This window comes from Prunus avium, chromosome 6 (genome assembly GCF_965620075.1).
Source record: "Prunus avium chromosome 6, drPruAviu1.hap1.1, whole genome shotgun sequence".
Taxonomy (NCBI): Eukaryota; Viridiplantae; Streptophyta; class Magnoliopsida; order Rosales; family Rosaceae; genus Prunus; species Prunus avium.
The window spans coordinates 6,868,331-6,880,693 of NC_142289.1; the positions used below are offsets into that span (position 1 = coordinate 6,868,331).

Sequence of the window (12,363 nt, forward strand, 5' to 3'; positions counted from 1 at the left end):
TAAGTTTTTCTTCTTTAATTGGGAGGGGCCTTAAGGGCAGATGTCAGGTGCTAGCTGTCCAACTCACAGCCTCACAGAGCCTATCCCCGGCCAAAGGAGAGGAGAGCCATCAGTTCAGTCATGTGCAGCAGCCCTTTAAAATAACTTCAAAATTCAAGAGTCCTCCAAGTTCCAACCAACAACAAGAAAAAGGTAGCTCCATGCTTTTAGCACGAGGATGCCATCATCGATATCATTCAATTATTCTTGCTCTATGTACAATTAAAACCTAGTAAACCTTATGGTGAAGCACACAACACAACTCAGAGATATGAAGAAATGGTGATTCGGGATGAATTATTCTAGGGTTTTGATTTGGAATTTTTTTAAATAGAGTATTTTAAGGTTTAATTAGGAGTAAATTATATTGTAAGTGTATTAATGAAAGTCACTTGTACCATTGAGTTTAGTATGTAAGTTTTGCATAGCCGATTTTTGAATCCTGAAACTGTCACCGAACACAGAACTTCGAGTGTATGAGTAATTGCTCTTAATCACTCTACAAGGACCTATAGTCAAGTCAACTTCCAGTAAAAAATGTGAATCATGAGACCCTTTTTGATCAAACAGAGCCTTAGGAAGTCACTGACAAATGGACAGAAAATTTTGTTGCAGAAGCCAATGAGCTATACAAATGGAAGGCTTCTTCGAAACTACATAAAGATCTACCAATGTAAAAGAGAAGAAAAAAAAAAGTGTGCAAGCTTGACTGGCATGCACCAAACTTGACAAAATAAGGCTGTTTGGTGACTTGGTCCGGTGTAAGTGTAATTGTACGTAACCACACCGAACGACATCGTTGGACACTGTCGTTTGATCCTCGTCTACCTTATAGATCTCACCATGTGTGCAAGCAAGCAAGATCTTTTAAGCAGCAAGAAAAAACTGCGAAAGTGAAGCTTGTTTTGTTCTGCATCAGAAGAATCATATTCAGACTTTTTTTTTTCTCTCTCTGTCCCCAAAACACAGAACACTCCACATTCAACCACATTCTGCTCATTAATACATACCCTTCACTCTCTTAACCCAAAACACCATCTTCCACAGTTTGCCTCTCTCTCTCTTAAACTATTCCATTTTAAGCTCCCTTTATATTAAATCACCATGAAAGCCTGCATTTTCTGGAACCGTCTACAAAACCCATGTCTAAAGTTTCAATCTTTCATCTTCTTCTGCTCTGTCACTGTCCTCATTTGCTTCACTGAACCGAAACTCTGCTCCCCTCAAACCCAAACACTTGTTTTACCCCTCAAAACTCAACAAATTCCATCTGGGTCCCTCCCAAAGTCCCCAAACAGGCTTCCCTTTCATCACAATGTCACCCTCACAGTCTCTATCACAGTGGGAACGCCTCCACAGAACGTTTCGATGGTCATCGACACTGGAAGCGAGCTCTCTTGGCTTCACTGCAACAAAACCCGAAACTTTAACAACACTTTCGACCCGACCCGGTCCTCCTCCTACTCGCCCGTCCCGTGCTCGTCATCCACCTGTACGACCCGGACCCAAGACCTCACCATACCCGCTTCCTGCGACTCCAACCAGCTCTGCCACGCCATTCTTTCCTACGCTGACGCCTCGTCCAACGAAGGAAATCTCGCCTCCGATACGTTTTATATCGGAAGCTCCGGAATTTCGGGTTTGGTTTTCGGGTGCATGGACACAACCTTCAGCTCCAACACGGACGAAGACGCGAAGACCACCGGGTTAATGGGTATGAACCGCGGGTCTCTCTCGTTCGTTTCCCAAATGGGATTTCCGAAATTTTCATACTGCATTTCGGGTTCCGATTTTTCGGGCCTGTTATTGCTCGGAGACTCTAACTTCTCTTGGATCGCACCGTTAAATTACACCCCATTGGTTCAAATCTCGACCCCATTGCCGTACTTTGACCGCGTCGCTTACACTGTCCAGCTTGAAGGCATCAAAGTTTCGGACAAATTGCTTCCGATACCGAAATCGGTTTTCGTACCGGACCATACCGGGGCGGGTCAAACCATGGTTGACTCGGGAACTCAGTTCACTTTCCTTCTCGGCCCGGTTTACACCGCTTTGAGAGACGAGTTCTTGAACCAGACCTCAAAGATTCTCAGCGTTTTGGATGATCCAAACTTTGTTTTCCAAGGCGCCATGGATTTGTGCTACTGGGTTCCGCCGGGTCAACCGAGACTGCCGCCATTGCCTTCTGTGAGCTTAATGTTTCGGGGGGCCGAAATGAAGGTATCGGGTGGCCAGTTGCTGTATCGGGTACCGGGTCAAGTGAGGGGAAATGATACGCTGCATTGCTTCACATTTGGGAACTCTGACCTTTTGGGCGTGGAGGCGTACGTGATTGGTCATCACCATCAGCAAAACGTGTGGATGGAATTTGATCTCCAAAACTCTAGGATCGGTTTGGCTCAGGTGCAGTGTGATTTGGCGGGTCAGAGATTCGGTCTCAGTGTATAGTTCCCCGCTCTTGATGGTCTGGGTCCCACACATCAGAGCCTTTTAATTGCACGGTTAGATTACTGTGTGTAGCTGAGGACCATGGTATTTACAGTGGTGTGGTCCTGTCGACAATATCATCGTCCTCTTTGGCCTACCGTCAGATGTGCGGACCATTTTGATTGGGCGAGGAGAGTAGATTAAATAGATCATAGATGTGTGTGTGTGTTTTTTTTTTGTTGCAATGTGTAACTATATTTTATATAAAAGTTATTACAATAAATATTTTTAAAAAATACCCAAAAAAATCAAATATTTGAAGAAACGTTATTACTTGAGAGACCATATTGGTAACAAGAATCAATTTGTGGTGTAAAGTTTGTCGCCATTTTAATGCGAAGTGAACGACCATCCAAGACGACAGTACTTGCTTTGCTTTCCCTGCCCTATAACATCCTATGTTTTTCGACCAAGATTGGTTCATTACCATCTGACCTTTTTTAAAGGCGATGCAACCACTGTCGTCCTTCATGTAAAACATGTGCGATCGATAATTTTTTTCATACTTAGGAGATTCAAACTTACGATGACATCTCTCAATAGCAAGAAGAGAGAAACCATTAAACCGAGTGCTAATTTGTGCGTAATTTGTTTGTTTTAGGTGAGGAAAGCCTTTACAACTTGGTAAAGGTTATTTACAAGGCCCATTTATTTATTTTTATTGCAAATTAGAGCCCATTACTTTGTTTTTTTTTTTTTGGTCAACCATTACTTTGTTAGCATCTCATATAAGCATTACTTCGATAGTTTGGCCGTCTGTTCATGTGTCCACAACATTTTCACATTGCTTTTTATTGATAGCATTCTCTACTTAGTTTTTTCCTGAAACATAAAACAAGCTATTGAACAATATCACAGTAGAAACTTGGTAAAATATGCCAGTGTTCTACTACTAATAACACTGAAGTTTTATGATAAAACGTCACATGTATTAGACTATGTATGTGATTAAGTTAAAAATTATCGGTGTTAGATCATTTAGTAGTCGATCACTAGTCGGTGGTCACCAATTATTTTGAAAACGCTCTCTATGACATGTTTCATTCTTTGTCTAAACGTAGCACCACCAAAGAGTCCTTAAATCAAAACAACAAACATTCTCAAACTGGGGCAGTGATTTGATCTGCCATGGATGCTTTTCAAATGTTGGCTTGGTGGGAAATCAGATCAGATGTGGATTTTCTCCAAAGGACTAAAAGCATAATACAAATTTAAAGTCCATTAGCATCAAAGTTGTTAGGGTTGTACAGTAGGGTTAACAAACGACAGCTAGCAAAGATGGTGTAAGACTTTCCTTCATTTTCCTTGATTAGCAAGTATCATCAACGGTAGGAGGTTGAAGGCTACCAGGCAACCATGCCCATAAAACCCCTTTCTCAAATCAATCCCTTTTCTTGATTCAGATTAACGCTATTTTATCTTCCACGAAAGAAACGACACCAATTGCTTTCATTGTAATTTGACATAAATACCCATGTAACCAGCGAGAAACTGTTCATTTCAGAATGTAATCTGCAAGGGGCATTCCAGGAACACCAAGTGATACCGTTAAGAGGAACAATTAATAAATATAATCTGTTTATCGCTAACTTTCAAAAAAATAATAAATATAATCTGTCTTGACCTGCACTCTAAAGTAAAACATGACCAGCAACTTCTAGCTTAATTTCAAACATGTAGTTTGTTGCTGAAGGCAGAGGTTTTCTGCAACTGCAATGGACTCTCACTTATCTCAATCAATCACCTAATTAACAAACCCTGCTGCACAATGCCAGCTTCCTCGCCATATAAAAAGCCACATTAATTTGATGTTTCTTCATCCATTGAACTCCAAGTCACAGCTTTGATATAATATTTACTTGAAAAAGGTTAAGCAGAGAGATCAGAGAGATGGGTTCTAGCCTTCTCCCATCACCAGCCTTTTCCATGGCTATCTTCTTTGCAGTTTGTGCTTTTTTATGTGTGTTTCCTGAGCCAGCACTTGCAAAGCATGCAAGGGTTACCCGGCACTACAAGTTTAATGTATGTATTGCATTTCATGTACAGTGTTTAATGTGAAATTGAAACAGATTGGTTAATTAAGGGATTGACCTTTGTCTGGTTTTTTATTGCTTTGCACAGATCAAGTCACAGAATGTGAAAAGGCTTTGTCAAACAAAGAGCATTGTGACTGTCAACGGGCAGTTTCCGGGGCCTCGGATCATAGCAAGGGAAGGTGACAGGCTTGTGATCAAGGTGGTCAATCATGTTCAGAACAACCTCACCCTCCATTGGTACCCAATTCTTGTCTTGTGATTTAGCTTTGGTTTTTTGCATGATTTTTTCGAAGTTTGAATTGAACATCAATCCTGACTAAAATTTGGAGAATTTACAGGCATGGGATCAGGCAATTGAGAAGTGGATGGGCAGATGGGCCTGCATATATCACTCAGTGCCCAATTCAGACAGGCCAGAGTTATGTCTACAACTTCACCATTACTGGCCAAAGAGGCACCTTGTGGTGGCATGCACACATCTCCTGGCTTAGGGCAACTGTCTATGGACCAATTGTCATTCTCCCTAAAAGACATGTCCCTTACCCATTCCCCCAACCCTTCCAAGAAGTTCCCATCATTTTTGGTAAATGATCAAGATCATAATCATTGCTACAAAATCCAAACAATTAAGACATTAATTATAGTATTAAGCATGAAACTTCTATTGATTTGCAGGTGAATGGTGGAAAGCAGACACAGAAGCAGTCATCAGCCAAGCCTTGCAAACAGGGTCGGGACCAAATGTCTCTGATGCTTACACCATCAATGGTCTTCCTGGGCCTTTGTATAACTGCTCAGCCAAAGGTATTTACTAATTAATATCACCTAATTCAAAATTAAAGAATTTTTTTTTGGATTATAAGATAAACAATCTGCAATATTTTAAGCAGATACATACAAGCTCAAGGTGAAGCCAGGGAGGACCTATCTGCTGCGGTTGATCAACGCTGCACTCGATAATGAGCTCTTCTTCAGCATTGCCAATCACACACTCACTGTGGTTGAAGCTGATGCAGTCTATATAAAGCCTTTTAAAACCCAGATTGTTCTCATCACACCAGGACAGACTACAAATGTTCTTCTGAAGACCAAATCTAAGTCCCCAAAGGCCCCCTTTGTCATGGCAGCTAGGCCTTATGTCACCGGCCCGGCGGCTTTCGACAACTCAACAACCACAGGCCTACTAGAATATGAAACATCTTCTGTCAAAGCCAACAAGAACAAGAACAAGAAAAAGCTCCCTCTTCTCAAACCAGTGCTTCCAAAGCTCAATGACACATTGTTTTCCATGAACTACAACAAGAAAATCCGTAGCTTGGCCAATGCCAAATTCCCAGCAAATGTCCCAAAAGCTGTGAACAAGAACTTCTTCTTCACTGTTGGCCTGGGAGTAAGCACATGCTCAAAGAACCAAACATGCCAAGGCCCAAACAACACTAGAGTAGTAGCAGCCATTAACAATGTGACATTTGTGCAACCAAATACAGCTCTTCTCCAAGCCCACTTCTTCAACCAATCAAGGGGTGTGTACACCACAGATTTCCCAGCCAACCCACCATTCAAATTCAATTACACAGGCACTCCACCAAGCAATATTGCTGTGAGCAGTGGCACTAAGGTGGTGGTGCTGCCTTTCAATACTAGTGTGGAGTTGGTTCTGCAAGACACTAGCATCATTGGGGCAGAGAGCCACCCACTTCACCTCCATGGCTTTAATTTCTTTGTGGTGGGCTTCGGTTCTGGAAACTTTGATCCTAAGAATGACCCCAAAAAGTACAATCTTGTTGACCCTGCTGAGAGGAACACCGTTGGTGTGCCCTCTGGTGGGTGGGTTGCTATACGCTTCCTTGCTGATAATCCAGGTAACTTTCTCGTGTCGATAAACTCACATGTTATGTTGTTAGGCTATGAATCTAAACATATATTTAATAATATATATATTCACGGTCTGACAACATAATCTATGGTTTATTTTTTCTAACAAACATCACTAAGTTGGTCACCTGATTGATAAAAAGTTGAATATTTGCTGTTAAAAGTCTTATTCTCATTACCTCTTTTTTGGGTGTCAATTATGGTTATGCAATCTGATATCTTTTCTCGGTGATGCAATAGGTGTTTGGTTCATGCATTGCCATCTAGAAGTGCACACCAGCTGGGGCTTGAAGATGGCATGGGTCGTTTTGGATGGAAAGAGACGCAATCAAAAGCTGCTTCCTCCACCATCCGATCTTCCCAAATGTTAATTTCAAATTTTGGTCATAGAGTTGTTTTGTTTTGCTTTCATTCTTTTTGCCCTGTTGCTCCCCTTAAAAAGGGTCATAAGGCATTTAGGTTATGTTAGTGTGATGATTCAGGAATGTTCCAACTAAAGTTTCCTACCCCGTGAAAGAATTGGGTTAGGGTTTTGACTTGTAATGCCATTCAATTATTGAATTGAAATGCAATAGAAAATCTTTTTTCTTTTAAGTAATATTGTCCTCTCTTTTTTCTTTTTTTTTTCCCCAAATAATATTGTCCTCTTATGAACTCTTATAATTTTGCTAATTTTGCTCTCTCTGGAATGCTGCTGTGCTCAAGTTTATAATTCATACCATTACATACAAACCTACTTCTTTGAATGTCAAACATCTCCTGCAAATATTTGTGCAATTGGCATATCTTAGTTTGATCTATTGTAATTTTGAGTTTTTAAATAAACGATACCAGAGATGGTATAATCAAATTCAAAACCTTGGATGTAAATATAAATACTATTAATTATTTGAACGAGTTGTGTAACGTGATACTATGTGATTGAGACTAGCTACCATGTAAAGCCCACAATATGGCAATGATCATTATTAGTGATGTAATTTTCTATTTGTTGCTTAGTTACCCAATTTGGGGTTTGGTATTGGTAATGGGTTTGTTAGTGTTGTTCCCTTGGAATTTGTTTGTTTAATAAGGGTTCATTCACCAAAAATAAAAACAAAAACAAAAAAGGACCATAATAAATAAATCATTAATCACCTATAATATTTTTTATTAAAAAAAACAAAATGAAAAAGGGTAATTTCGTAAACCAGAAACAACCGGCACCTTCCTAGATTTACAAACCCGTCACCGAGTCACCAACCTCCAAAAACTCGCATTTTGCCAGCTGAAAACGACACACCCCCCCCTCCCGGGAGACGCCGTCGTTTTGACGCCGGTGCCTCCGTCACGTCCTCAAACCCCAGAGAACATTCCAGACACAATGACGCGAAGCCTCAGCTTCTCTCTACCAGTAACCGTCGTCGTTTTAGCCATCGCCTACATTTACTTCTCCACAGTCTTCATATTCATAGACCGTTGGTTCGGTCTCATGTCGTCGCCGGGCTTATTGAACGCTGCCGTTTTCACCGTCGTGGCCCTCATGTGCGTCTTCAACTACACCGTCTCCGTCTTCAGGGATCCGGGTTGGGTCCCCTCCACGTACATGCCTGACGTCGAAGATTCGGGTAACCCTATCCACGAGATCAAGCGAAAGGTATCAAATTCATGCCGTTTCTCTCTTAACGTTGTGTCGTGTTTATGGGGAACTAATTTCTTTTTTCACTTCTATACGATTGGATTGTTTTTTATTTTTCGTCACGGCCAGTTTCTGAATATGTTTCAAAATTGTGGCTGGAATTTTAACTAATCATAATGTGTTTTGGTGAATTGGGGTGTTTTATTTCTATAGCCAATGCATAAAGGCAGGGTGCTTTAGTTTGGATTGACTTGTTAGATATGTTATATGAGTTTATGGGATGTTGTTCTTTGATGATTACTTTAGCTGAGCTAATTTGGAATCGAGGGGAATCAGCAAAATAACATTTTTGCGTTTGTGTTAGTAGGCAATTCACGTAAGTGATTGAGTCACTTTGGATCCTGGTTTAGTAAAATTTTATAGCCATTGGTTACATATATATATATATATATATATATATACACACACATACATATATTTGAAAAATCACTACAATTATGATGGAATTAAAAGGAAAGATGTAATTTTGATGGACAATGTATATATATATATATACACACACATACATATATTTGAAAAATCACAACAATTATGATGGAATTAAAAGGAAAGATGTAATTTTGATAGACAATGAGTGAAACGTTTTTCCCGAGACAGTAAAAACATTTGAACTTTTAAACTTGTAATGAAGCTGCCTAATGTTGCCAAGGAACTTGTAGATGATGAGCAAGTAGATAACTTGGGATGCATGCTCCACTCTAAAAGTCAACCTTTGTTCTCGAGGGTGGAATGCGTGAATTTTGCATTTCAGACCTTTGGAAGTCAGATAGTGTCAATATTTCAGTACATCCATCTCATGGTTTTCAATGTTCATTACAAATATAATTAAGTGTCATTAACTATATTTCCTTTCTATATATCTGCGAAGGCTTTGTTTTTAATAATTGCTAAGCCATGGTGGACATGTGGTTCCAAATTCCAATACTTGATATTTTGCGGTCTTTGGATGGCATTGTCTTACGTCGGCTTCTATTTTCAAAAGGAAAGTTCAGAAACATGATTACCGTTGTTTGTCGGGATCTTTAATCTCCTATACAAGTCTTGAAATGTTAAACAGGAACCAAAACCAATTCAATATGGTTGGCTTACCCTTGAATCCCCTGTCATTCCTCTTGGCTTACCCATGTTCCAGTTTCCCTGACAACTGAACAATGTCCTCACTTAAATTGAATGGGGCCAACTCATGTGTCTGTCGGAATGCTCGAATGCTGATACTCATGGGGTATGATCTTTGTACATATGCACAGAAATCAATGGCAAATCTATATCGGGAAAACTAACCGACTCTATTCTCAAATATTCACTTCTATTTTTAAACCTCTCAGATTTTTTCATTCAGACTTAGCTGCACCACCTAATCAATCAGTTTTTGCATAAAATGCCAACTTTTCTTTGCTCATATGTCTGCCAGTATGCTCCAGCGCTGATATTCACAGGGTACATTAATGGAAAATATATATTTGGAAAACTAACTAACTCTATCCTCCAACGTTCACTTCTAATTTTTAGTCTCACATTTTGTCATTCAGAATTTGTTGCATCTAGTCACTTGTTACGTAAAATGCCAACTTTTCCTTTGGTGGCAATAGCATTAGTGAACATCTGGGGGTTTGTGTGATCCCCCAGCTGAGTGAACGAAAACATCAAAACTTAAATGTTATTTTGTTCTTGATAGTATACTGTTCTCAAGCGAGATTTCTGTTATGTTGCCACATGTACTTGAGCTCTTGTGGGAACAGATGGGATGGTTTGAGCTGGAGATAGACCCCCTGGGTTAATACTTTTGTTTTGAAGAAGATAATACCGCCTTTCTTGTATTAAGAATTTACCGTTCTTGTGTCCGTTCTTTTAGATTTTTAAATTATGTTCTGTAGCATGTGGAAAGAGACTGATAATGTTTGTAGCTCATATCACCTTCTTTTTATTTCTTTCAATAAAGGTTTCATGTGAAGTGTTTATCCATCATAATTAGTGTTGTTATTTAAATAAAATAAATAAATAAAATTACTGGAAATTGGAATCATTCCTAGGAACATGTAATATTTGCTTGCAGCAGATTATAGAGAAGTGTTAGCCTTTGCTTCAACGTTATTATTACTTTTGTTGTTTTCTTTAAAAAAACAACGTAGTTTGGAACAATTCTTAGGAATGTATAATCTTTATTAGCAGCAAGATAGTTTGTAGAAAACTGTGAGTCTCTGCGTCCAAGATGACTGTTGGGTGGAATGGTTTTGCAGGGAGGGGATTTAAGATATTGCCAAAAGTGTTCTCATTATAAGCCAGCTCGAGCACATCATTGTCGTGTGTGCAAAAGATGTGTTTTGCGAATGGTATGCTTTATCTATGTTAACCTTTGATGCCTTGTATGTCCTGGATAATGTGTTAAAGTGCTGCCTCTTGGTTGTAAAGGACCATCATTGCATATGGATTAATAATTGCGTCGGCCATGCAAACTATAAGGTCTTCTTCATCTTCGTTGTGTATGCTGTAATGGCGTGCGTGTATTCCCTGGTAAGTTATTATTTTATTAAATCCTATTGGACTTTGAATTTTCTTTTTTTTTCTTTCTGACTGTGCTGTAATTGCATGCATTGACTGGCGTGGATGTTCTTTTCCATTATTACATGGGGAACTATGCCTTTTTCCTTTTGAGTACCATATGTTATTTTTGGAGCGCTAGAAGGCAATCCATTTGAGTGAAAAGATGGTGAATGTTTAAGACATAATTTTCTTTCCTTTGTTTTATTTGTTTCATTATTTTCAATTCTGAATTGACACTTAAAATTTTCAGGTCTTACTCATTGGTAGCCTAACTTATGATCCTGAAAAAGATGAGGAACAAACTGGAGACTCTTTTAGAACTGCATATGTAAGCTTATGTGCTGGGTTTGTATTTGAGCCTTGCATGCGAGACAGTATGCTTAACCTTTTTTTTTTCTTTTCATTTTCAGGTCATTTCTGGGCTGTTGCTAGTTCCATTGTGTGTGGCACTGAGTGTTCTTTTAGGTTGGCATGTCTACCTCATTTTGCAAAACAAGACCACAATTGAGGTTATTAGGAATTAACAAATTGTATATCATTGTTCTGCTCTTTGGTAGCAAACCTGATTTTGATATCTGGACCGCTATTTCATAGCCATTTCTTTTTCCTTCTTTCTGGCAGTACCATGAAGGAGTGAGAGCTATGTGGCTTGCAGAGAAAGGAGGGCAAATCTATTCCCATCCATACGATCTTGGTGCCTATGAAAATTTGACAATGGTATTTTTCCTTTCTGTTCTCCTTTCGTCCGTGAAAAATGTATGTACCCTCTTAAAGGCTTTGGGACACTTAGAGAGGGTTACCTTCCAGTCCAAACTCTTTTACATTCATTTATATATTTCTTGTTTCTCTTTGGTTGGAATGTATCTGTTATGGTATTATTTGTTATTTTTCTACTCTATTTTACACATCCATTACATTCAAACAATGTTTGACTGCTGTAGGTACTTGGTCCAAATCCCTGCAGTTGGGCACTCCCCGCATCGGGACATATTGGATCTGGACTCCGCTTTCGTACAGCCTATGATTATGCTTCTGCTGCATCAATGTCAGAATGAAGCTTTCTCGGTTCATAATCTTAGTTTGCATTGGTTTGAGAACAAGACTTACCAATGTGATGGGTTGGATGGTCCGATCTTGTGATGATGTCCAGCAGTCCTTTTCCGTTGTCCTCCTAGGAGTCGCTCCAAAAGAAGAAAAAGGCCTTTCCTCTGTCTCCTACTAATGGAATTATGGTCTAGGAGTTCCTGAAACTGTTCACTTCTGTTACACGATTTTGAGGAAGCAGTTGAGTATAGGGTCCTTGTCAATAGCCAAAACTAATCGGTGTTTGAGTAGCTAGATGCAGCATATGCGGGTTACTTTTTTTCCTTGTCTTGTGGTAGGTACCTTGAACTACAGTTTACAGTTTTACTTACAGCATGGTCTCCACTGATAGGTTTTGTACAGAGAGGGAATCAGCATCCCAGCTTACCAACCAAGGCACCTTTTGTAGAGGACACAGCGCGGGGTGCCTGTGTAACTTGGAAGAGTTGTAATCCTTTTGTAACGTGAAAATAATAAGAGAAATGGTGCTTTACTTTTTGTTTTTCCGAAAAGTGATGTTGTTTCCCCACCCATGTCATATTTTCCCACCCCAATTATTTCTGAATAAATACTCTTCCCAACCCAAGTCTATCGACACGCCATTCTTCTTCCTTCATATATTTT

General features: G+C 39.5%; 3 protein-coding genes across 3 annotated transcripts; all 3 read left to right on the forward strand.

Annotated features, from left to right (window-relative positions):
• The first annotated feature begins 651 nt into the window (after positions 1-651).
• On the forward strand, positions 652-2,819 carry PCS1 (Eukaryotic aspartyl protease family protein). Its single transcript, XM_021969816.2, has one exon. The coding sequence runs from the start codon at positions 1,144-1,146 to the stop codon at positions 2,485-2,487; it is 1,344 nt and encodes a 447-aa protein (XP_021825508.1). The 5' UTR covers positions 652-1,143; the 3' UTR covers positions 2,488-2,819.
• Positions 2,820-4,336: 1,517 nt separating this feature from the next.
• LOC110766481 (laccase-17-like) lies at positions 4,337-7,031 on the forward strand. Its single transcript, XM_021969815.2, has 6 exons — positions 4,337-4,548; positions 4,648-4,799; positions 4,901-5,145; positions 5,238-5,366; positions 5,453-6,424; positions 6,678-7,031. Exons 1-6 carry the CDS (start codon positions 4,417-4,419, stop codon positions 6,806-6,808), a joined length of 1,761 nt encoding a protein of 586 aa, XP_021825507.1. The 5' UTR covers positions 4,337-4,416; the 3' UTR covers positions 6,809-7,031.
• Positions 7,032-7,708: 677 nt separating this feature from the next.
• LOC110766493 (DHHC-type zinc finger family protein) lies at positions 7,709-12,251 on the forward strand. The gene is made up of 7 exons (XM_021969829.2): positions 7,709-8,073; positions 10,353-10,445; positions 10,525-10,626; positions 10,907-10,984; positions 11,067-11,165; positions 11,278-11,373; positions 11,598-12,251. Exons 1-7 carry the CDS (start codon positions 7,801-7,803, stop codon positions 11,709-11,711), a joined length of 855 nt encoding a protein of 284 aa, XP_021825521.1. The 5' UTR covers positions 7,709-7,800; the 3' UTR covers positions 11,712-12,251.
• Positions 12,252-12,363: the final 112 nt, after the last annotated feature.